General features: G+C 41.7%; 1 protein-coding gene across 1 annotated transcript in view; it reads right to left on the reverse strand.

The window, feature by feature from the left end:
• Window positions 1-10,980: 10,980 nt before the first annotated feature.
• KIF25 (kinesin family member 25) overlaps window positions 10,981-24,671 on the reverse strand; it is a 39,945-nt gene continuing 26,254 nt past the window's right edge. Inside the window, exons 10-15 of the mRNA XM_057381230.1 lie at window positions 23,706-23,855; window positions 22,439-22,612; window positions 17,243-17,394; window positions 14,609-14,806; window positions 12,059-12,214; window positions 10,981-11,361 (exon numbers count right to left, since the gene is read on the reverse strand). Of these exons, the coding sequence (XP_057237213.1) occupies window positions 11,204-11,361; window positions 12,059-12,214; window positions 14,609-14,806; window positions 17,243-17,394; window positions 22,439-22,612; window positions 23,706-23,855 (988 nt within the window). The 3' untranslated portion in view covers window positions 10,981-11,203. The remainder of the gene's footprint in view (window positions 11,362-12,058; window positions 12,215-14,608; window positions 14,807-17,242; window positions 17,395-22,438; window positions 22,613-23,705; window positions 23,856-24,671) is intronic.

A 24,671-nucleotide genomic window follows, 5' to 3' on the forward strand; every position in this document is an offset into this window, starting at 1 on the left:
GTGGGAGTCTCATAAATGTTTATTTGTTTTTTTTTTTTTCCTTTTCCCTGGATATGTTATGGACCATTGAAGCTAGCATTCTAAGAGAAATTTATTTTTTATGTACTTTGATATTGTTGTGTTGCCCCTATTCTTACGATTTCCATTTTATATTTCWTATTTTTGTCCAATATCTGCTGTGTTTCCAGTATATAAATTTTCAAGGACTTTAGAAATGCATCAAACTTTGGTTTGGGGATGCTGAAAGAGGGCAGTTTGATTACACATGGAGCTTTGGGTAGAGGTTAAACTAAATAACAGGTAAGTTACCCAGATTTGAAGGACTTTGTCACTTCTCTTTGTTTCTTTGCTTGGCAAGTAACAGCCCTTTCTTGCCCACTAGGGTGGACTGCTGCTGACTAGAACGTATGGAATAAGCTTGTCTCAGAAGATGGGGCTTCTCATGGTACCAGTGAATCTTGTRTGGGTTCAATCAAGGGGTGCAGTGTGGAATGGGGACAATGTGGTTACTACACTGGTCTGTTTTGAGGCATGTCAGGTGCTAAAGCTGATGGGTAAAACAACCCAGATGCTTTGTGTGAATTGAGAGCAGCTCTTCAACGGATTTCTTGGCAATGAAGCCTGAGTCATTTAAGGCTGATAAATCGTTTTAAAAGTCTGAACACGAGCAAGAACTGGTCCTAAAGCCTCTCGGTGGAAAGCTGTAGCTCCTTGCCCACTCGCAACTGTGGTCCTCTCTCTGTTTTGGGTGTCTCCCGGTTACTTTGCACAGGCTTCTCGTGGCAGCTCTGTTTCCTCATCCCTACCCTCGTCTCCCCTGCCTGTGACGCCTCCCCCTCCCTTGGAGTGTCTTCCCAGGCTTGTGGTGCCCAAGGCCTGGCTCCTGCCTTCATGGCTCTCCTGGACACGCACATTTGGGGCATGGGGAGGAGGAAGGGAGCCCGCGTGGCCGCTCGCGGTTCTCCAAGGCCCGTGGCCGAGGTTTGGGGCACCGAGGGTTCCGGCGCCGCTGCCGGGTGCCGCCGGGCCGGGCCGGGAGGCGGCGCCCGAGGAGCGCGGCGGCCGCTGCTCCCTCACTGCCGGGTGGCCAGGGGGTGCCGATTCACCTCGGGCAGCCTGTGTCAGCACCCTGCGGGGTCCAGAGTGACCGTCGCTTCCGGGGCGATCGGCAGTTGAATCAGCAGAGCCCAAAACCACCAGTGGCCGCCGGGCGCTCATTGATTCGCGCACAAAAAGCATATGGAGGGGTTCCASGTCTCCCGTGTCCAGCTCCCGCAAGGAGGCCTGCGTACCTAAACCGCACTGAGGAGAAAGCTGATGCCTTTTAGCCTCTGGTCATCCCTGGCACAGGATGCTTTAGGCGTGAAATGCTCATATAAGTTCAGAACCTCACCCCATATGTAGTTTAAGAAAGGCAGGCCCATTCAGAGGGAAAAGAAGTCCCAGAGGGGACGGCGGTTCCACCCTGAAATGCTGTAGCTGGGACAGCACTGCTGTGTGTACGTGTTGAACCAGCTCTGTGCCTGCAGTTCCTTCAGTGTCACACATGGGCCCTGGCTGGGGACAGGATGGGTGTAGGGGACCCTCAAGTACCACTCAGTGAAGTGGGTTTTTTTCCTCTCCGTGCTGAGCTGCTTTGTCTTGGAGCAAGCATCTTTTCTGCAGAACCTCTGCAGTGTCAGAGCAGCACCACTGGGTATTTCCCTTAGGTGCATCCAGGAAATCAGATGTACTGAATTTTTAACGACATCTGCGTGCCATTGCAATCACTTGTCCACCATCAAACTCCGCATCCACAAATCCCCTTGGGTAGGTGAATATTAGTGTTGGGCTGCTGTCTGTTCACAGCTGGGCCCCTCTGCCCTTGCCTTCCACTCAGCTGGAGCAGGGGCAGCTGGCACAGTGGCTGAGCCCACGGCTTGGCAATGTGGTATACAGGTATGGGGCGTCTCTTGCATAACACCCTCCTCACATGGCACAATCTGTGGTAGCCCTGACTGGTGTGGGGCTTCAGCAGAAGGGGAGCACAGGAGAGGCTGAATCTGGTGTCAGCAAGAATACCTTTGGTCAGCAGGGATGGGCTGGAAGAAGCAATTGAGATGATGGAGAAATTTACAGAAAGGATTTTGTTTCACTTCTCTCATCCAAACAGCATTTTATAAAGTAAACCCACCTCAAAGTAGTTCCCATYCCTCCTTTGCTGGCTCTGAAGCCCAGTTTTTGGGGGCACACTGCAGTCCATGGCCATGCTACATTTTCATGCTGCTTGTCTGCCAGGGTTTTACTGTCTGCCCTTCTGAACCCTAAATTTGAACCCTAATTCTGAACCCTCTGCAAGGAGGAGATTGTAGTTGCTAGGATAAGATCCAGATAGCAAGCCTTGCATCTGAAGTCTGTCATTCTACTGCAGAGACGTAATGATCAAAAACTGTATTTTTCCCTTTCTGGCAGACTGCAGGGGCAGCTGAAGAGCACTGCTATGGTATTTTAAAATTATTCTTCGTTTTTATTCTTGGAAATATAAACATCCATTTTTATTTTAAATTTCATAAATATATTTATTCTAATCTTTGTTTTTCTTTCTCCAATCAATGCTGTTCTCAATATGCAGTGAGATAATGGGATATGGCACATGCTAGCAGCCCTAAGTCTCAAGCCACCATGTGGAAAATACCACTTTAAAAACAACAGAGAATTTAGTGTAGGAAAAAATATTTTGCATTAGCCACAGAAAGTACTTAGCCCCTTTGCTACAACCAGCTGACAACCTGAGCTGTTTGACAATCATGGCAATAGATACTGATTCCCACATTCATGTTCTTCACCCTTGTAAAAAAGAAAGCCTTTTCTAGGGTCTTGGTCAAATCAAGAGCTTTCACACTGGAAGAATTGCATCAAGGCATCCCCTCCCTGCTCTTCTTCTGGGTGCAGCCTTTGGAGTTTCCCTCCCTCAGCACCCTCTCAGACTCAAATGCATTCGAAAGAGCTCTGGCTATTGAGATGGAGCAAAATCTGAGCAAAACTTGCACTGTGCAGGAAGCCAGGTACTTTTCTCTCTCTCCTCCATGCATAACTTCCAGGGATGAGAGTGAGGAGGCTTTTTGCCCTGTTCTGAAAATGCTGGCAATGAGGTCTGTGGTGCAGTTTGCTGTTTTTCCTGGCAGTGATATTGAAATATTTCCTGTCTAGTTTAAGAGCTGTTCTCCTGTATCAAGGGATAAATGGCTTGCTGGGGGTATGGAGAAGGTATGGGAAACCAGCCTGGGTTTTAGCCTTATCATCCCCTGAAGTGGATCCTTAAGTCTTTGTTTGCAGGACCAGTGACATCAGCAGTGTCCCCCTCCTCTCTGGCACACATAGTGTGCTGTTGTCAGGGAGGGTTTTCTGCCCACATGGTCTTTCTGTGGCTGTGCAAACTTTCTGCCTATCATCTTTTTAGTCAGATGTGAACAGAGGGCTCCCATAATTCCTATGTTAAAGTGCTAGTGGGATATGTGATGCGTTTTTGGGAGCTTCTGTTCTTGGGATGATCAGGAAGGACATGCCATCACCAGAGTGGGTGCATGAAGGCTGGGGAGGCAGCTGGGGCAGGGGACAGTGTTAGTTTTGACAGATTTGACTGTATGTGTGTGCAGGTGTTGCTGTGCTCTATGTTTTCTTTGGATACCCAGCTCTCTGAATCATGCTTTARCATAAGAAGGAAGAAAAGGAACACTTCCCAGCGTACCTGGCTGAAGGCAAGATTTGGCAACAGGAGTGCTCAATGGGCCTAGGCCAGAAGAGCAGTAGAGAGCCTCAAGTATACAAGTGTGTTTTGGAGCATCTAAATCCAAGCCCACAATGAAACGATGTCTTGAGGCTGGGAATGTGGACAGGTCCCCTGGAGTGGCTGAGCCCCTGGCTGCCAGCACTGGCATTCAGCTAGCCATGTCCTGCCACGGGAGGAGCAGCAGGATTTGCTGTGGCAGCAGCTGGGTATGATTTTCCTTAACATGTGCTCTGCAATGCTAGAGAGGGTACAAACCATTGYTTTCCAATCTGCTTCAGCACAAACCCATTTGAGCACCAATATTTTCAACATTACTGCTGAAAAACATAGGGCAAGCATGCTTAGGGAGAGCTCCATACACATAATGTAGATTTTATCCTGTTWTCAGGATAATCATAGGCAGATAGGAGCTCTTACAGGCTTCTTTCCCCAAGGATACTGCCAGAGCATCAGCTGAGCTTTCAGACGACCCTGTATCATTAAGGTTAACAAACTTAAAGATTTCTCAAAGCTGCTACGCCAGACTGCTACTGCCACTATTCTGGCCCTGCTTCATTGAGACTATCCTGAGCTCAGAGCTGCCTCTAACTCCAGGCAGGTGCCCACAAAGCTCCATATACAATTTCTTCCCATTTCAGGATGAATGGTTAAAACAGAGAGCCCCACAAAGCATGGTGACAGGGAGACAGTGAAGTGGTGACATCCCAGGTGTGGAGAAGTATTTTCTGGTGTCCTTAAGCCACTCTCCTCTGCCTGACAGCAGGGACCACAAAGGATTTGTAGTGGYTCACGTGTTGCTGCAGCTGGTAGCAGGTCCAGGAGGAGAGTGCTCCAGAGGAAGGCAATCAGGGCACAGGAAATCAGCWGTCTTCTGAGGTGAAGAGTCAAGTAAGAGAGAAGGTTTCAGTAGAAGCTCTGGGAAAAGTTATCAGAAGGCTTCATCGTTGTGGTCCTGTGGATGAGTTGCCCAGGAGAGAAGTAAGGAGAGCCTTGCTGGGGTGATGGGGTAAGACTTGCTTCCAAATTTTGTTTGCTTTTCTGAAAGTTGTTCACTCTAAGAGCCATATCGGTTGCTGGGGCATGGCCTGGACACTGCTTCTACCTTTCTCCTGTCTGGTGTGTGCTATTGGTGAAACTGCTGACTCTTCCCTGGGATGTGTTGGTGTAAGGATGGCAGGATGGCAAAGGGACCATCTGGCTGTCCCATGGAAGTACATGGCTCACTTCAGAAGAAACACAACAGGAACAAACCTGTGAGTGAGCATGGGTACTCACCTCCAGTAAGAGGAGGTGGATGGAGAAATAGGAGAGTGGAGAGAGCAGCTGCTCTGATGGCCTGSATATGGCCAGAGGTAATACCTGTAGCTGCTTCTAAGCTCGTACAAGTTCCAGAAATAGACCGGGTGCAGTCCTGATGGTGTAAGGATCAGGAGCAGTACCTGTGTGCTTATCTTCCCTTGGTGTTGCATTTCCCTGCTATGTAACTTGACCAGGGAAGGTTTCTTTACCAGTACTTCAGGAGCAACCTGGGACCATGCAGACCTTGCTTATAGTCCTCTGCTCTATGTCCCCATGCAACTGCACATTTTAACATTTTTGTTATTCACCAGGTCTTCTACTTTTTGTCTGTATGCCACAGCTTACGAGCTTATGACATGCAGCTGGGACTGGAAAGGTTGTGACATTTTGATGTGTCTAGATTTATGGGACTAAGGTAGAAGGGTTTAACATAGACCTGAAAACCATAGTGCTGAAAACTGTAGGCCTGTTGCTTATATCGTAGGCCTGTTGCTTATATCGTATGTCCTGAAAGTGGTTGTTGTGAGTCACTTACAGCCAAGTGATGCCCAAACCAAAGTGTCCATCAGAAGTCCTCTCTCCTTCATCACATAGGCAAACAAAAGAGCTGATGCTGGTGAATGTGCAGGTACAGCTTCTTGTGTTCAGACATCACAGTCGCATCCTGCCCCTCGTCATTGCAAGTGTTATGCTGAATCTAGCAGGTAAACCAGATTATGGTAAGGAAGTGGAAGTCAGCCTTTTTTTCAGATGGAGAATGGGAAGGAAGTGGACTGGGCACATCACTCCATAAGGCATCATCAGTGGGGCTGCCCAGAGGTATGGTGTCCTTTATGACCCCTTGCCTTCACTGGAAGGCAGTGGCTGTTGCCTTATCTGGCACCTTCCCAACACCCAGGTTGTTTTCACTCTGGGCTGAGCCCTGTGCCATCTCCATGAGGTGTCTCTGTTTAGGTACTGCAATATTGAAGTGCTTCTAGTGAACTTTGTCCTGTCTCTGTTGGAAGGACTTCCCACAAATCAGATGCTATGAAATAACTTGACTGACTAAGCTTGGTTGGATTAGGAGGCATTGAACATCAGCACGGTAAACACCAGCTAACCATTTTCCCTGGATTCAGGCTTGGCAGCAGAGCCAACTGGAGCAGCGTGGGCTCCTCATCTACCTCCTATCTAGGTAGCACATGGATGGCTGCATGTGTCCACCCACACTGAGCCACCTCCCTTGGAGAGGGCTTAAGACATGGGTCAGGAGAAAAGGACTGTGGACATCTGGATCTCAAATGCAAACAAAACTTATCAGAGCATGTGTAATGCACATTGTGACAAGAACATTGGTTCAGCCAAAAGGCTGGAATTATTGGAGACCCAGGACTAAAGCCTAAAGAAGGACTGCTCACTTCACGTGTCAGCTGCCCTGCAAAATGCTCCCATTTCTGAATTGTGTCTATCCTGGAGCTTGTACAGTTCAAAATGCCAGCTCAGAACCTGTAGTGGGCAGAATCTCTGTGTGTGTGCATGCTCAGAAAGAGGTGGAGGAGGCTTATGCTGCAAAAAACCCAGACATCTGAATTAAGGGAGGAGCTATCATCTTCTGTCTCTTGGAACTTCAAAGCTCTGGTGTGGCTTCCAAAACTTTTTATAGTAGTTTTTTTTTGTTGATGGTGCTTTTGGTTTATTTGTTTTGTCTTGTTTTATGTAGAAGAGGAATGCAAGTAAAGTCCAGAGGAAAATGAAAAGGAAAACCACTACTTCTGGTGCTTGCCTGTAAGTGAACTGCTGGGCACTGAGTCATCTCAGCCAGGATAGTAATTTCATGTAACAGAAAAAGGGTAAGAGGGGATAAGTACTGGAGGAGATACCCATAAACCTGAAGCCAGAGGAGCTGGGAGAACAAGGGGGTGATAATTTGACTTCATTGAGGTTTGCCAGGGAAATAAGCAGAGGTGCAACTTTAGGCCTGCAACTCTGTGGACAAGATGAGCTAATCTTATGAGATACTTGTATAAATTCAAGAAGGCTTGAATTTAATCTTGGATTTTTTTTCAAAATTAAACAAGATAAAAAGAAAAAGATGCATTGCAAGATAAAACCTGGTTTGATAAATGTGGATGCAAGAAAAGGCAAAAATAGTTGTAGGCAGTGATTTGCTTCGCTCATGCCCTTCAATTGGATGCCCCTGTGCCCTCCACTGTATGATGTGTGGCATTTTGGTCTGGCTGGGGCTATGGTTAATGTCCTTGTTCGAATGCCAAGGTGGTTTTGTGAAAGGCTGCAGAACCTTCGGCATCCCCACACTGTGAGCCTGTTTGCTCATCCATGAGCAGATGCTTCTTCTGTATGGAAGGGACTTGCAAGCTCATCAGCTTGCAATGCTTCTTCACAGCAGGAGTCAAAAGCCTTTTCCAATAACCACTTCATTCTGCCTGTTCCTTGCATTTTGCAAGGGTTTGGTAAAGTGCTTCATAAAATGGAATCAGCAATTTAATAACAAATCAAACATTTTTGTGAACCTTCCAATGCTGATTATGTTTTTTCTAGCCTGGCTAAAAGCAGGCTCTCTTTGTGGTGTGGCTGCTGCCAAGTCATGAAGCCACACATGGAAATTAAATATATAATTTTAAAATGTCAACATAGATCAAGGTTTTGTTTGAGAGTAGGCAAAAGACACTGGCTGGTTTAGTTACTGATTCGTTTTAACCCTGTGATGGTACAGCAGCACTGTGATGATGCAGCACTCTCAAGCAATGATGGCTCAAAGTGCTTTCTGGGGACCTGCTGATAAAGATACTCCTCCGTGATGAGGAACATTAAAGACTTGTCTGGAGGGGATACAGAGTGCTGTGAACTGCAGCATGAGTTTAGCGCTCAAAGCTAAAAAATTATAAATTGCCCTGCACCAAAGATGTTCCTTGCAGATGCCAAGTAAAACATCTTCAGAGAGAACTGATGGGGACCTGCTCCTATGCCTGTGCATCTGCTCTGCCTCATTGCATGCTGCCTTGCCCTGTTCAGAAAGCTGAGTGCTGCCAGGAAACTGAGGTTGAGATAGACAAAGGCTGAAAGACATGTGTTGGACCAGCACTGCAGAGCTGGGCAGGCATGGTAGGGTTCAAGGCTGAAGAACATAAGTGAAAAGCCTCCACAGTAGTTCTATGTYCTTCAGGATTAGGTTCTTGAGAGATCAGTTTCCCTGGCTGTGGCAGAGTTGGGGCACTAAACCCTTTGTCTAGACTCCCTTGCTAGACTAGGGAGGCAGAGGTATTGCTGAAAGTGGATCTATCCTGTTAATCSCTTTCCTTTGGCTGCAAGGCAAATCACCAACCACAGCTAATCAATTCCACCTGAAATGAAAAATCCACAGAGAAATGTGGGYACAAAACTGTACTTTTGGGCCAAATTTTGAACTTCATAGGTTATTGAATGATTCTAGATTTTTGGAAACTTTTTGTAGGTCTATACGTACACATATCTGTGTACATTACCTGAGATGTGTTGGTTTTACTCTCATTTGTTTGTGTCCCTGCCCTCACAGAGAGTAAAGCTGTATTAGCATACAGATCACATGGGAACTCTTAAGAACAACCACCTTTTCCCTGATACTTATGCATTTCTACCTCAGTATTTTAGTATGCTTTCAAATAACACATTTTTTCTTTCTCTCAGTTTTGGTATGTGTGTTTCAGCTTTACAGTGCCAAGATAGTATGGTCTGGTTTATCAGGACAGGCTTTAGTCAATGAAGTCAGCTCTGTCAACATCTGTCAGATCTGCTTTTCTAAAATAGATGTAATTTCAAAGCATGCAAGATCTAAACACTGAAAAATGACAGCAAAGAAATAGAGGGCCTTGCACATGCTGTTTTCCTTGCTCCCCAAGACATTAGTTACTTGTCTGAATATCCTCCTTTGGCAAGCCTGGGTGACTCTTGGGACAGAAGACAATTTAGCTTAGATGTGGAAGCAAAGCCATTTCACCCTTACAACTTTTACCCTTCTTCCCTTCTGACACTGGGATTGAGCAATCACATCTTTATAACCCAGGAAATTCCAAACCTGAAAGTTGTTAGAACAAAATGTTAACCTTGTTGCCCTGCATATCCTGTACACTCGGTTGTGCAGGTCAAACAGTGAGTGATACACTGTGCTGACAAGGAAAACTGGAATAGGGAATGCTGCATACTCTCAGTTTGGCAGAGTTAATGTTAAAGTAGAAACTTAATSTTTTGGTATTTGCTCATATTTGAGGGGTTTATTTCTCTGCTCCAATAAGTATTGCTGCTTTTCTCCTAAACACAGATGATTGTAAATAAATAAATAGGAAGTTTTGAAGAGCAGTTTTTCAAAAAAAGAAAAGCAAGCACAGCTTATGACAAGTTGTATTTCTGTGTAACACTTAGAAATGTTGCATCCTTAAAATACTTCAACTTACTTATAAATGCTGGTGGAATTAACCCTTGTTACTTAACATCTCTTTGAGCTGTAATCCAGGCTGCTTTAGTAGCCTAGATGTGCAGAGACTAAGGTGAGGTTGAAGCTGTTCCTGCATTTCATTTACCAGGCTAGCATTCCTTGCTCTGACACTTTCTCACCTGAGACTGCTTTCCTGACCATTCAGCTTCCTAAGTTCCTGTGGCCAGATTCTTTTCTCTACCCCTCTGTTAGTGCTGGAATCAGGTCAAGTTAAGGCATTTTTTACCCTCATGACATTATTTAGGAAAGCAAGTAAATTATAGCTCTCTGGTTGGATACTTGTGTTCTGAGCACCAGAGCACTGCAAGTTACACAGCAGCTGTTATATATTCAAGGGTAAAATTCAAATAATAGTATGCTACATAATCTCTGGATAAATATTTGTGCTTGTGAAGGTTAAGTGACTTGTAATAGTATAAACTCCAGCTTTTGGGGCAGGCCACTGCAATTTAAGCCTTGTTGCAGTAACCTAGCAATGACCTCTCTCCCAGTCTAGGGGCAGACTAATTGCTGGTGAAAAAAAATTAGGAGTGGATCTTTACGCCTGTCCTGAGCAATACTGTAGTGCACAGAACACATCAGAAGTTGCTTAAACCCAATTGCTCATCTTAAACCTGCTTCTCATCTCTAACATTGCTTAAAAATCCTTGAAACTTCTCCCAGTGTAACTTCATTCATAACCCCTGCACGTGTCACCATTGGTGTAAAAGGGTGAAAGCCTCTTGCAGGTGACAGTGTATCATAAGCTGCTGTTTGGTGTTTCATTTGTGTGGTTATCCTTTTTTAATCTGCAAGCACAGCTTCGAGGTTGTGATGTGTTTAACTTGCTTCAGAAATACAAGTGAAACAACAAGCCAGATTACTAGGACAGATGTACAAGTTGGGTCCCATTAAGATCTGTAATTCAGGGCCTCTCAGCATTCATGGAGCAAAAATACCCCCCAGACAGGCAAAGCTGTGGGTTTAATGAACTCAGCAGAGCTGGGATTCATTCCAACCATTTAACTTAAGTGTGTTTTCAAATAGTTGTGTAATCCCTCATTTGCTTTCTAAGCTACATTCCAGAAGGATAATAAACAAATAGCCTTACTCATTTTCCTTCATCTCACTAATGCCATTATTTCTTACGTAAAACCAGCGAACAAAACTCCATTCAGTACAGCTGCTGTGTTTCTTTACATTCTACCTATTGCTAGTGCATTAGGAATGATCCCATCCATGCTAGATAGAAGATCAATCCAAATTGACATGTCTCAATCCAAGCTGGAGGAAATATTCCACTTTTTGCTTTGAAGCACTGGAATGAAGTTTAGACTCCTACTGAGAAAACAGAATGCACCCCTGRCCTTTCAGAGCAAACCATCCTAAATCAGGGCCCTGTTCACTTAGGCCAAGTAGAATCAAGGAAACACATCACCAATGCCATATCTTAAAGCCTGGTTTATTGCTCTGCCATTTCATCCTGGTTGGTAGCTGTTGTCAATACTTGCTATTATCTTTGTAGCAAGAACATCGTTAGTAAGTTTATTGCTTACTAATGCCATGTTGAGGATTGTTTATTTTATCTGGCAGTTTATATCTAAAAGAATGGCTTAAGGACAACAGTATACATTTCAGTCTGAGTAACTCATGAATGATACTTTAATCTACAGGAGTCTTAAGTTTTATTTTGCTTTACTCATCACTGGGAAATTTTTTTTCTTGACTTGTCCTCTCTGAACTTGTCGAGCACGACTTCCAAATCCCAGAGACTGCATTGATTCTGTTAAGTACTTGGGGCCAGGTGAGATGCACAGCATCACCAACAGTTTAGCATCACCTCCTAAAAGCAGTCAAAAGACAAAACATACTTATTTACCTCATTATTTTCAATAAGTTATACACTGGTAACATACTTATCTACACAACACTGAGCAGAGGTTACCATGAAGCAGAAGACTGCTCCTGAAGAGGGCTGTTGAAAATTGACAACTCCTTCATGGGGAGTCTGTATCGACTTATATGACACCTGCCCCCAAGTGTTTCACAACTTGTAATGTAGATTTTATCCCCTTTTAGCTTCATCAGTTAATCAGCATGTATGTTATGGGTCTGGGCATTTATTTAAGTTTTGGCAAATGTTTGTAAATTTGGGTTAATGGCAAAAATGGCTTGTGTAACAACAAAACAAAACAGACTTGAAGCTGATAGAGAATGATTAAACAAAGGAAGAAACTGGTATTTTCAACACTTCACCAAAGTCATACAATAGACTTGTATGGGTGCTGGGCCTAGTTTTAACCAACATAACTCCCAAACTCACTTCTCTTTTTGGCTTTCTCTTTACACAGTTGGGACTGCAGTAGTAAGTAAAAATTAAAGCTTGAGCAAAAATTCATAGTATTTCAGAAACTCTGAAGAACTGATACCTCATTCACTGTCAGTGCACAAAATCATCTTCTAGTTTTACATAGCAAAGGAAGGGAAAAGTTAGTAGAAGAAATCTATATTGTTAAAGAGGAATCAGAATAATCCCTCACCTACTGAGTCCTGAAGCAGATGCGTCAGTTTGCTGTTCCGATATGGGAYATGAGCTCGCTGCTCTGCTATTGCTCCCAGAACGTCGGCCAGGGCAGACAGACTGCGGTTAATAAAGGAAGTCTCTCTCAGTGCTGCCCCTGTCACTCCAGACATACCTGGTACAGTGCAGAAAAAGGCATTGGTAACACTAAGCAAAGCTGCTTCAAAACTGTAATGCTGAGGAAAGGTTAAAGATGATTCAGTGTCTACAGATGGTCCAAAGCATCTCATGTTAAACTTGATCTCTTCACCTGTGCAATGCATTTTGACTTCATATGTATTAAAAACAAGGAACCAAGAAAGCAGGAACTCCTTAAGATCAGACAAAACAACACTGCTTTTGAAAACACAAGTCCACAGTGGCCCCAAAGAGAAGCCTGTTTTGTTACACCATTTTTYAGAATAGTTAGCTGCCCCATCTGTATCCCTTAGGAAAATGAAGAGAGGCACTGATGGCACAAGCTGCAGAAAGAAAACTGTACAACAGCCACAAGTGTGAAGGATTTRTATTCACCAAAGCCTGTGAGGTGGTGTTTTATGGCATGATTTTCTGTAAGGCAATGGATAAAGCAAAATGATGCCCTTCTACCACCCACCCAGCATGGCTGTATGTAGCTATGCTGTCACTGAGCAGCACTGTAAAGGTTTCATCTATGCAACACATTGCACCAATTCAAAGAGGCGCTGGCAAGCTCAACTCTTTGATCAGTCTGGATGAGAGTGCAGTTAAAAGTAATTAATTCCTGTTATGTTTACCTCTGCCATCTGGGGAAGAGAAATTTATTCAAATTCAAGCTTTCTTCAGGATAGTAGATGAGGTACAGATACACCCACAGTCACTTCTCCTTACCCAGAGCACATGATTCATGTCAGGCAGAGCTGATGGATGGGGATGATCAGATGGGGCCAACAGCTTCTTCCATTACCTACTCTCCCACCTCTAGACAGGTACAGGGAGTGGCTACAAATAGTTTTTCCCTTAGGCCAGCATTTTCCAAACTGGGAGAGGAAATGAGGAGTTCAAGAGGAAAATGTGAAAAGGTACAGTAAATAGCAAAAACCCCAGAAGTCTGGATAGTGAGAGCTGGAGAACTGTGACTGTGGGAGAGGATAAGGTTGGAGTGGTAGAGTCTCTTGTCAGAGAGAGAGAGCAAAACAGTTTGGAAGACCCTGCCAAGGAGTGGGTAACAATCCAATATAGGATGAATCTCAGGCTAACTTTACTGGGGTCATTATGTATACAGTCATCCCCAGGCTTCTTGTATATCAAGAAAAAGTGAAAAAGAGGTAAGAGCTATCCCACTACAGCAGAAAACTGCAAATAGGGGAGGAGGTATGTGTTTAAACTGCTGGTTATCTACATTTGGTTAGATGAACTTTGACAAAACATTTAGCTGAGTTTTCTACGTGAAACCTAGTGTGCTAAAAAGAGACCACTTGGCTTGAAAATGCTGCACTTGACCCAGGCTGGCTCTAGARCCAACAGGGCAAGGTGCTGAAGTGTGTGAGAAGCCTGAGGTACTGCTGCTCACTTAGATTTGCCCACATTTTGAAACAATTACGAGTTAACACTGCCTTCACTTTCACCAGAGTAAGTCCATCAGCACAGCTGATGGCAGAGGTCAGCCTGCTGCGTGTGCTGGGCCACATCTAACACTGATGGGAGCACAGCTCTTCTGGCTTCACTGGAAGATCTGGCCTCCCAAGCCCCAAACCAAGGAAATGTTTGTCCTGGTTAAACTGAGAGAACACACACCCTGTTGCTCAATTACATGTTTTCAGCATTTAAAGCAAATGAAAAAATAATGTATTAGATTAGGTTTCTCTGTAGAACAAAAGTTTAACAGTGAGCAATAGCAAGAATTCTTGGCAGTAAAGTAAAAKACTCTTTCATAATACTGGTTCACTTTTCAAAACATTATTTCTGGAATGATACATTTGGATGCATGGTTTTTCTTGGTAAGAAAGCTTGTCCTTTAGGAAATAATCAAGTTTTTGAAATTATTGTGTGCATAGAAGAGGCAGGAAGAAAATGCTTTGAAGAAACAATGAAAACAATATTATCTTTTCAACATTAATTTCCCCCAAGACTTTTTTGAAAATAAAGCAGAAAAATCCACACATGGTATATCAATTATTACAGATATTTGTAATATTTAAATAATTTATGCTCTTTAAACATTTCTGTACCAAAGACATGCTAATTTTCAGAGTGGAAAAACAGGCCTAATAAAAGCAGTCTGAACCAACAGTATATCTATGATACTGGCAAGCATCCTGAGCTTATTTCAAGCTTACATGGTCTTAATTTGAGTTAAATTATACCAGTGTAAAACTGGATCAGTCAGCCCTCAAAACGTTTATGCCAGGATCTGTGGGTTCAAACCACCCCTTTGTGAGAGCAGGGTAGCATGTATCCCCCCATAAAGAACTAAGGCAGTAAGTAGCTGGTTTACTATTGTAACCTAGATCCTGAGGATCCATGCCCAGGAATAGACATGTTCACTTACCCACACACTCGCTCCCAGCCAGATCCACCAGCTGCAGTCTTGTTTTGACTTGCTTCATTTTCTCAGTCACTTCAAGTTGAACTGGTGAAGAGGCTCTGGAAGAAGAGGTGGATTTATTGTCTCGCATTTTTTGTTGAAATGTATAGGAAGCCTCTTTATTCAGTCTCTGACTGGTTTGTTCATCTTCCCATAAAGTACCTGGTTAATAGAAAAATTTTTRTTAACAAGAGCTTCTCACTAACACTAAAAATTAAGATGGGGGAAAAAAGGGGGCATCAATAGGAGAGGTACAGTATCTGCTGCTTCAGGCCATTCAAACAGAAGCAATACACAAGTCAGAATCCATAGCACAGGTGTGCTGAATGACTTTTTTTATCTTATCTAAGGTTTTACTTATCAAACTGATCACACCAGTTGGTAACAAGTTTTGGTGTAGATTGTGTTGTATCCAATATCCCCAATGTTCACAYATCTGCGTGGAAAACAAGAAATGGGAGTCCAGTAAGGACTTTAAAGAGGCATTTTTAAAAGTTTTAGATTGACGGCAATGTAAGTGAAATTTGTATGTTCTGAAGCAGTAGGCTCTGAAAACTGGTTTTCTATGTATTTGAAACATCGTCTGCTGGTGCTCTGGCAAAAAAAAAAAAAAAAAAAAAAAAAAAAAAACAAACAACTCAAAAACCTCATCCTGCTTATTCTATTTTGTCCTTTGCTGATGTTCCCCTAGACTTCCTTAGGCCCTCATATCCCACTGCAAGATCTCCACATGATGAGCTATTAGCCTCAGTAGTACTWTTCCCACTTGTTCAAGTTGGTTACTCACTACTATCCTTCCTCAGCAGAAGCATCTGGCTTTCACTCTCTCGTAGGAAAGAAGAGAAAGAGATTCTCTGAGAAAGTTGCTTTCACATTAGCTTAGTGTGAATATATGCAAAAGGAATTCCCCAAAGCAGATGAAAACCAAAATACTAAGAAAAAAAGAAAACTATCTCTTTCTTCCTCTCTCTGAAAGACATGAAAGAATAAAAGGCAGATACTCTGCTACAGGTCACAGAGACAACAGACCTCCTGGGGTGCTTAAAGAGCTCTAGTGGGAATAGTACAAAGTTTCAAACTGCAAAACTTGACTAAGGAGCAGAAGACTGACTTGCATTGCAGAGCTCTGTACTTCTCCAAGTAGGCTGCTGCTAAACCCGGAGTGGGTTCTTCACAGTGTAGGCAGAGCAGCTGTGTTAGTTTACACAGAATAAATGGCTTCAGTGTCAAACTAAATGTTCTCACTCCTCTTCAGTTTTAGRCAACGAAATTAACAGCTCTCCCAAACAACGTATAATGCTGATAAAAATGCTAAAATAACTTAATGAAACCGGAAGAAGTGCTGGCTTGTCAACCCTGGCTTTAGGTGCAGAACTCATCGCAGACTTTACAACTTATTATTTAGTGACTTAGATATTTATKATGAGATATTTGACAACGTCACCTGGCTTTTAAATCAGGATCTTTTCCTTTTAAACAAGACAGGCTATGCTGCCACACAATGCTGCAGTGAGGTCCCAACTGCAGTGCTGCTCTGTTCCCTTACAGTACACATCTTCATCATGCGCTGTGAGTCAAAAGTTGGAGTCTGCATTCAACAAGATGACTGCTGTGCTAATGGTGCAAACACTGACTTTAGAAAAGTACCATCAGCCTGACTGACAAGAATCTGGAGCTGGCTGGAATTAATATTGGGAATGCTGGTGCGGCAGCTTGTAAAGAAACTGTGTCTTTTGGCAAGGTCCATAGGTAAATGAAGCCACTGTTTGTTCTGCTTTGCTGATACTGTTGGTTTAATTTCTGATAGCAATCTAAGGGAAAAAAATGTTAAATATTTTCCGCTTTCTAAAATCATACTGTTGTTGCAGAATATGAAGGAGATGGACTACAGCACTGTAAGCAGAGAGTCTAATTATAACATAAGCAAAAGAAAACAAAGTTAATCCCAAGAGCCCCAAAAGGATGTTGTTCCTCAACCAATAAATGTTAAATATTGGTGTGGTAGAGAAAAGTAGAAGTATTTATGTTGCCATAGTAAGTAAGACAAATATTTTGTCTTTTCATACAGACACCTATTATTTACAGTTCGAGAGATTCTGAATTTAGTGGATATTTTTGTAAGGCAAAGGGTAAAAAAAAGGGTAAAAAAATGCTTTTTCACCCCAAATCATATGATAATCCCTAAAATTTATGGTTAGCTTAACCACAAACTTTGTATGACATGTAATTATTCATTCTAAGTGATTTAACTACTTTATCAGTGTCTATCTCATCTAGATCTTAACTGTCTAGATCTTATATCTTATGACTTTAAGATTTGTTCATTAGTTGCTGCATGCAATAAAACTTCAACAGCTCTCTAAGTCAAGACATGTAAAAAAAAGTGCTAAGATGTGATGAAACTGAAAGTTTCAGTAGCATTCAAACATGAAAGTGGTCTGTTATTTAAGAAGGTATGTAGAAGTTAGAAAAATGAAGAACTGAAGGAATGTATCAAACACTAGAAAAAGGAAGAAAAAGCAATATGAAAATCTTCCAGTCCACAGACTGTTTTTCTAAAAACAACTGGCTCTAGATGTATTTTAACATCCTACTTACCAAAGTTATCTCCAAAGACAACTGTGGTTATGGTCAATGTCACTACCAGATGAGAACGAGAGGAATGAGCATGCACCAGTGTTGGGTGCCTGGCTCTTAGCTGTAGGCCTTTGTTGACTAGATGCAAAAACTCAGATGCATTTTCAACAGTCCTAAAAAGTAAAGAAACAGAAGTCATATTTAACTGACTCGCAGGAAAAATCACACAAGAAAGTTCACAAATTGAATGAGAATCAGCATTTTCCACTTCCCTGCTCTTCTTATACTACTTCCAGTTTTGAGCTGCACAAAAAACTGTATATAGACTTTTTCAGATGGGATAAAGTTGAAAACTCAAGACAAAAACTGTGATGCAGTCCTGAAAGTGCTGCAGAGGGTGCCTACCAGCCTGGCAGATCCAGAGGCACCGCACCTCAACACTTGAAGCAATGGAAATTTCTACATCTCCACATTTTGGAAGAAAAGACACAGGTTTAGACATTGCTGGAATCTCTGGTCTTACAGAGGTGGGTTTGTCCAATTTATGCTAAGGTAGCTTATTTTCTTAGGTATAGAATTAGGCAAAACCCCTCAAAATTTTTCTGGGTCTCTAGAAATCATATTTCACATTTGGAATTAAATTCAGAATCCCTGGAAAAAGGTTCAGTTCCACTGTTCAATGAGCACAGTGTCAGAATAGATAGGCATAAGTTTCCATAAACTATTTATTTCTTACTATCTGTTTTCTTTTCCAGTTAAAGGAAGCACTGCAGATATGACCAATCAAAGGGCAAAGATCTAACACACAAAGTGAAAGAAACACAGAAAATTAAACAAACTGGTTAGGTAAAGAAAAAACCCACTATGTTTTTCCCTAGGTTTGCAGTGTTTAAAACAAATGAGATAGGAGTGCCTACCCTTTTCTTTCACTGTGTTGCATTCTTCAATAATCATCGAAGGTACAACACCTAAAAAATTATTTTTAGGTGGGCATATAAATTACGACTGTGTGTCATAGCCCGGTCACCGAATGCTTTGTAACAGCGAAAACATTAATAATTCTCATGACAGGCCACAGGCTTGGTTCCACAATGCTGCAGCGTTGTGAGCTGCAGCATTGTGAGCAAAAGCAAGAGTGTAATGAAAGGCAAYGTCTTCATGACATAGATTTGGCTGATTTCAGTAAAAGTCACACTGAGCAAAAACTTATTTTATGCTAAGAGCCATACTTGAAGAGTTTAGAGTCGGAAAAACAAAAGAAAACAATCTATACCCAACTAAAACAAAAACAATTTCATCAAAAAATAAAGCATCTGAAAACCAGAAGAGTGTTTGGCCACACCGTATCTACAGGCACTTAGGAGAAGCAGCCACCTAAACACAGTTCCCTGTGTATCCAGGGCTGCATGAGGTAAACAATCCCTACAGACTTCCCCATCAATCTGAGCCACACATGCTGGTCTCCACTGTGACACCTCCACCTTTAGGTACCCACTGGGGATATCTTCCTGCTTGTTTGACCTGGCACCAGCAGGAAAGCAGTGGCTCTAGCTCCTACAGTCAGAACCTCACACTGGGCTGATCTGGCTATTGCCTCACATCCTGCCTTCCCAAGTCATGAACTGCATCTTCCAGTGGCTAGTCAGCCAGGACTAGAAGGCCTGACAGGGAAGCAGCCTTGGCTAGGATGCAGCACCAGGCTGTCAGCTTCTGCAAGCTGCTGCTGTGAGCTGCCAAAGGGTCAGCGCACCAAGCTGCTGCCCCTTTGCTACATTTGCTGAGGAAGACAGGCCTCAGGGTCAGTGCTGGTAACCTACTGCTGGGAAGCTGCAGCTGGCTTTGAAGGCAAGSAACATCCCCAGCTCAGTGTGGCGAGCTTGGCACAGCAGCTCTTCAGCAGGACTGAAAGAAATAATATTTTAGTATAATCTCTATGACTTCATCATGCTTTATGTGCCACACGTTTCACGACCAGATTCTACAGAGAAGCCCTGTTGTGGTTAGGTTAAAAATTTGATGCTGAAAGTTCTCAAAARTCAACCAAGCTATAAAAGAAGAAAGACACTGAGGTTTTTGTGATTCAGTAAGATGAACATGTTAGCAGGAAAGAGGCTACTGTACTTTAATGGATACACAGAGAAGCCAATGAGACCCAGCAGGCCAACATATCCTAGATGAAATATTATCATAAATGAGAATGTGTTTTATTGAAAGCACCAGCTGTTTACTTTAGATTTCAGGCAGCTGGGTGGCCTCATTCAATGGTTTCCTTACTTCATTTGAGTTTGTTTTTTCTTTTTAACCTTTCTGTGTAATTATTAAYATAACCTGTTTATGAATCAGACATTTTCACTGCTTGCATTGTAATTGAGATATAAGTCCATATTTTTATTCATTTCTGCATTAGATTTTAGTATTAACTGATAGAGTTAAGTGGCTTTTAGGAGTTTTAGTTCAATGTTCCAGGTTCCTTTGCCATAAATTAAAATTTACAGAAATAAACAGAGCGGCCATTTTATTAACAAGAAGGACAAATGAAACCTTCTTGCAGCTTTTTTTTGTCTCTATGGCACAAGTCCCACTGCTTCTCACCTCTTCATTCCCCAAAACCTATGAAAAGAGATRGGTCCCCCATTTTTTATGCAACGCTCCCTTGGGAAGTGGAACAGGCATTTTTCAGGAATAAAATTATGCCAGGCCAGCATCTTAGTTACTGAAATATCATAATTAAAAACTAGTTGGAGGTTTTGATGAAACAGGGAAAGTTCAACTCCCATCATGCCTACACTACATGCACCCATCTTCATTACCTAAGTCATATGGTTCCTTTCCTGTCTAGGAAGTCAAAGGAAAAAGATCAGCTCCTCTAAGAAAGATTCAGCACATACACGGGTTAAGTTCTGCTCCCAGCTCCTTCTGGAGTTTTTCATTCTCTTGACAGCAAAGCCTTAAATGTTTCGGAAAATCCAAGAATAGAGACAGTGAGAAACTGACCAGTCAGCATAATACAGAGAGGGCAAAAGGATTCATCACTTTAAGCTCCAGTCACTTTTCATTCATGCCATGTTCCTATGGAGCATGCAGGGTGCAATGAAGCTTGCAGCATTTCCATGGAAATTGTATTTAACCTCAAGATCAGAGAGGTTAAAGAGTAGGCATACCACAGAAACAAATGCTATTCCTTCCACGAATATTGCAGTGCTTACTATTTCACAGAAAGAAAGGAGAGTTCTATAGCTCCCACAGTGAAGAAAACCACTTGTCAATTTCTCTGGGGTCCAACTTTTCTACGAGCAATTAAACTGCTAGAAAGCACAAACCAATCAATGTGTATCACTAGGTAGAATAAAAATATGTTTACACAATCATACAATACATTCTTGTATTTTTATCAAAGCTTGCTGGCAATAGCATTAAACCCACATGGACAAACAACTCCTGCTCTGCTTATGTGACTAAGTCCCACAGGACAAAATTATTTCCACTGAGGATGTATTTTATTTTGATTGGCATGGGATGCATTTCATATCTGACTGTTAATTCCCCTCTAAGTAGAGATTAGATCGTAACAAGAATTATTATAGAGAAGTGAAGAAAAACATCACATTTCCCCCAGAAAGATAGAAAACTATAATGCTGTTCTAAACATTTCAGTAGAGCAAGATGTTTCTTTTCACAAACATTATTTACTCAAGGAGCAGGACACTTTTTTATATTTCAAGACATCTCTGTAATGCACATACTCCCTTCTGGAATCTGTTCTCATGCTGGGTGCTCACAGAGAGGTATCCAATTTAATTCTACTGGGTACCATTGCCTCTCTGGTGCCACTAGTACTGCTTGCCCCATATTTCTTTACTTCTACCTAATGTTGATATGACTACTGTAAGGCTCAAAGAAGGGCCACAAAAATGGTGAAAGGCCTGGAGGGGAAGTCATGTGAGGAAAAGGTGATGCCATTTTGTTTGCTCAGCCTGGATTAAAAGGAGACTGATGGAAGACCTCACTGCAGTTACAACTTCCTTGTGAGGGGAAGCAGAAGGGCAGGAACCAATCCCTTCTCTCTACTGACCCAAAGGAACAGCCTGAAGTTGTGTCAGGGGAGGTTTACATTGGATATTAGGCCACCAGAGGGTGGCCAGGTCCTGGAATGTGATTCCTGGGGCTATCCTGTGCAGGACCAGGAGCTGGACTCAATGATCTTGTGGGTCCCTTCTCACTCAGAACGTTTTATGATAAACAACACAGCCACTACTAAAATGAAGCATCTGAAACAGATTCCCTCTTTTTAATGGATGAAATTTTATGAACATATGATTTTTAACATCTAATTACCCAAAGTAAGTTTTTTATATATAATAAGAAAGCACTATACATTTGCTTTGTATACTACACTTATGTAATGACAAGAATCATTCCAATGAGTACTGAAACAAGTCTTTGTAATGCTTAGTAAGTAAAAGAAGGCATTAAAGTAAGTATAGCTGTAGCCTTAAATACCCTAGCTCTCCCTACACTGTCAAGTTTTGTAAATAAGGATCAAACAGGGCATACACCGATGCTGGGAAGTGATTCTTAAAAGTGATTGGTGAGAAGCTTTGCTGCTTCTTAGCTTTTAGTTTGAAGAACCTCGATTTTCAAATGCCAACATAACAATTTCAACCTAACTCCAGTTATGAAAAGAGAACATTAAGCAATATTAAGATTGGTATTTGTATTACAAGATCACTTACAATCTTATTATAATTTTATTTAACTCCAACGCATGTAGGGAAAGCTAACACCCTACAGCTGATTAAAAATACATTTACAACTAGTACATAAATTTCTATTAGAATCTGTAAATTTTATAATTTAGTAAGACTGAATGGAAAGTGCTTTATGGCTAGATTATCCCTTCTTTTTCCACAGCTGACAAGATGCCATAGATCCAGCAATAACGAAATACGCAGCAATCTTCAGGCATTCTGAGTGGAAGGCACATAACACCAGGAATATAACTCAAAGTAATTGTACAGTTATTTCTGGAAGTATTTTGACATTTACAGCCAACTGCAGTCTAATAGACTGAGCTTACAGAAATGGAACTGTTCTTTGGCGTATGGTAAAGACTCATTGTTTAGAAGCAGTCTGGTGCCTATAATGCAATTTTGTGACAGCTCTTCATGGCATTAACACTAGATCATGTTTGGATGTAAGAACAAGCCACATACTTACTCGTGCGTCAGCAAGGGAACATCACTCTTCCCTTCTCTGGTTGTGACAACATCACGTTTGACGCCAAATACTCCATAGCTGTCTTTGGCCAGAAGATCAAAAATTTCATTATTATACACTTCTACAACAGAAACCTCAACCCAGTAACTTCCCAGTGGCTTTTCTGAAATAAGCCTGGCAAAAAAAAAAAAAAAAAAAAAAAACCTGGCAAAAAAAAAAAAAAAAAAAAAAGATCAAAAAATTGAAGGAAAAAGCCCAAAATGTTGAAGTCAAACCCCAAATGAACAACCTGTAAATAAAGATCTATTCTTTAATTGTAGTATAATTACAATCTGATTAAAGGGTTTACTAAGTATCTGCAGCCATTAATTTGTCTCATCCATATGCTAATTGACTTGAAGAAACAGAACATACAGTTAATTTATACWTGAAGAAGTAAATAGAATTTAATTTTCCAAAGAGCTGTGGCAGCTTTTTTTTTTCCACTAGCCTCCAACCTCAGAATTTTTTTAATATCATTTTTCTGCTGGCAGTTACTGTACTCAGAGCTCAGAGTATAAAATCTGGTAGAGTGAGAGCAATGAACAGAAAGAGATGGCAAACTATATCTGTAAGAAATTATATCTGTTCACAGCCTCAGAAAATCCATAAACTAAGGGCTTCTCTATTCAGGAGAGTCTTTACAGTTAGACAGTTATTCTCCTACAAAATTGGTTCTTTGAGTTAGCTTGTAACCCTCTCCAAAAGAAACAGGCTCAGCTGGAAAAACTTCTAATGGCTCTGTAAAACAGTAGTGTATCAGTTCAATCCTGTATTAGATTCAACTAAAAAAAAATCTAAGAACTCTTAAGAACAGACTGTAGTTAAAAATTCTACTATCCTTCTTCCCTGGGACTGGGTTCTAATTTGAATCCTCTCCACGTATTCCAATTGTCAATTTTCACAAGTTTTAGGAACTTATTATGGATTCTCATAACTATGGTTGAAACAATTTCAAAAGTTTAATTAACAGTCTGAAAGCCAGATGGAGAGATAACACACAGTAAAMCTACATAATCTTGTTGTCTTAGAAAATCGGATTAAGCAGGAGAGGGACTAGAAATCTATATAAAATCTCAAATATCAAATGATGGTCAGAGAAGCAATAAATATTCATCTTTTTTGTGAAGTTGAAATCTATAAYGATAATACATTTCAAAGATTATTTCTTCCTTTCTACACAGTTTAAAGTTATTGCCACTAAGAGCAAGTCTTTATTTGGTTTTACCTGAACACTTCTTGGGTAGCTCGAGGGATAATTCCAAGTTCTGATTCCTCTTCCATGGAGAAGGCTAAGTTCCCCTCTGACTGTGGTCCCAACATGGTGTATGTCTTCCCACTTCCAGTTTGCCCATAAGCCATGATACACACATTGTACCTGAAAAATACAAGCACTGTAATTTATTTTACTATTACCAAATGTGTCTGTTAGATGTCAAGTCAAACCCCAAACAATTTGGGAACACAAACTTAAAGAAGAAAATAAATACACTGCCCCCAATTTCTTTTTTGCAGATCTCAAAGTCTGACAGTAACTACCAAATTAACACCAAAAGATTTTATTTTTTAAGCAGAGTTGAGGGGATGCTTTTAAGAAGAAGTTTAAAGGATCCTTAGCTTTGAATGATTGATGCTGTTAGACCTCCTTGTCTGCCCAACTTCCAGCTTATGCGCTACTGCTTGTTAATCAGCTCTTGAACCACTGCAGTTTGCAGCATTTTAAAGTAAACCATCGCTGGGCTTGATTTATGTTACACTGATGTGTTGCAAACCACTACACTTGTATCTTAACAGCTGGGAATTCTTCACCTCTCAAAGCCTTTTTCAGAGAAGACAGTCCTAATAATAGGAGGCACAAATTTTAAACCAAGAGCACTAGTTCAGAATGAGCATGCACACAATGACTACTCTGCAACAAAGGCGGCAGGACCTGCTCTCATAAGGACAGAAGAAAATGCACAGTGTCAGTGCAGAGGAACAAGCACCTACAAAACAACACCTCTGAAGTAGACAAGTAAATATTCTAATGAACAGAACTCAGAAAATGCCTCTTTTGCGGCACTGAAAATAATAGAAAAAGAACAGTTCACAGCTGTGAGCACGATTGTGGATGTCTGTGCCACAGGGATCTGAACTGAGATGTATGAATCCTGTCCAGAAAGTGTGTTACTAGCACAATCAGATCAAAATCAAC

Source organism: Malurus melanocephalus, unplaced genomic scaffold (assembly GCF_030028575.1).
Source record: "Malurus melanocephalus ecotype Western Australia unplaced genomic scaffold, MMel_1.1 scaffold_499, whole genome shotgun sequence".
In the NCBI taxonomy this organism is placed as follows: Eukaryota; Metazoa; Chordata; class Aves; order Passeriformes; family Maluridae; genus Malurus; species Malurus melanocephalus.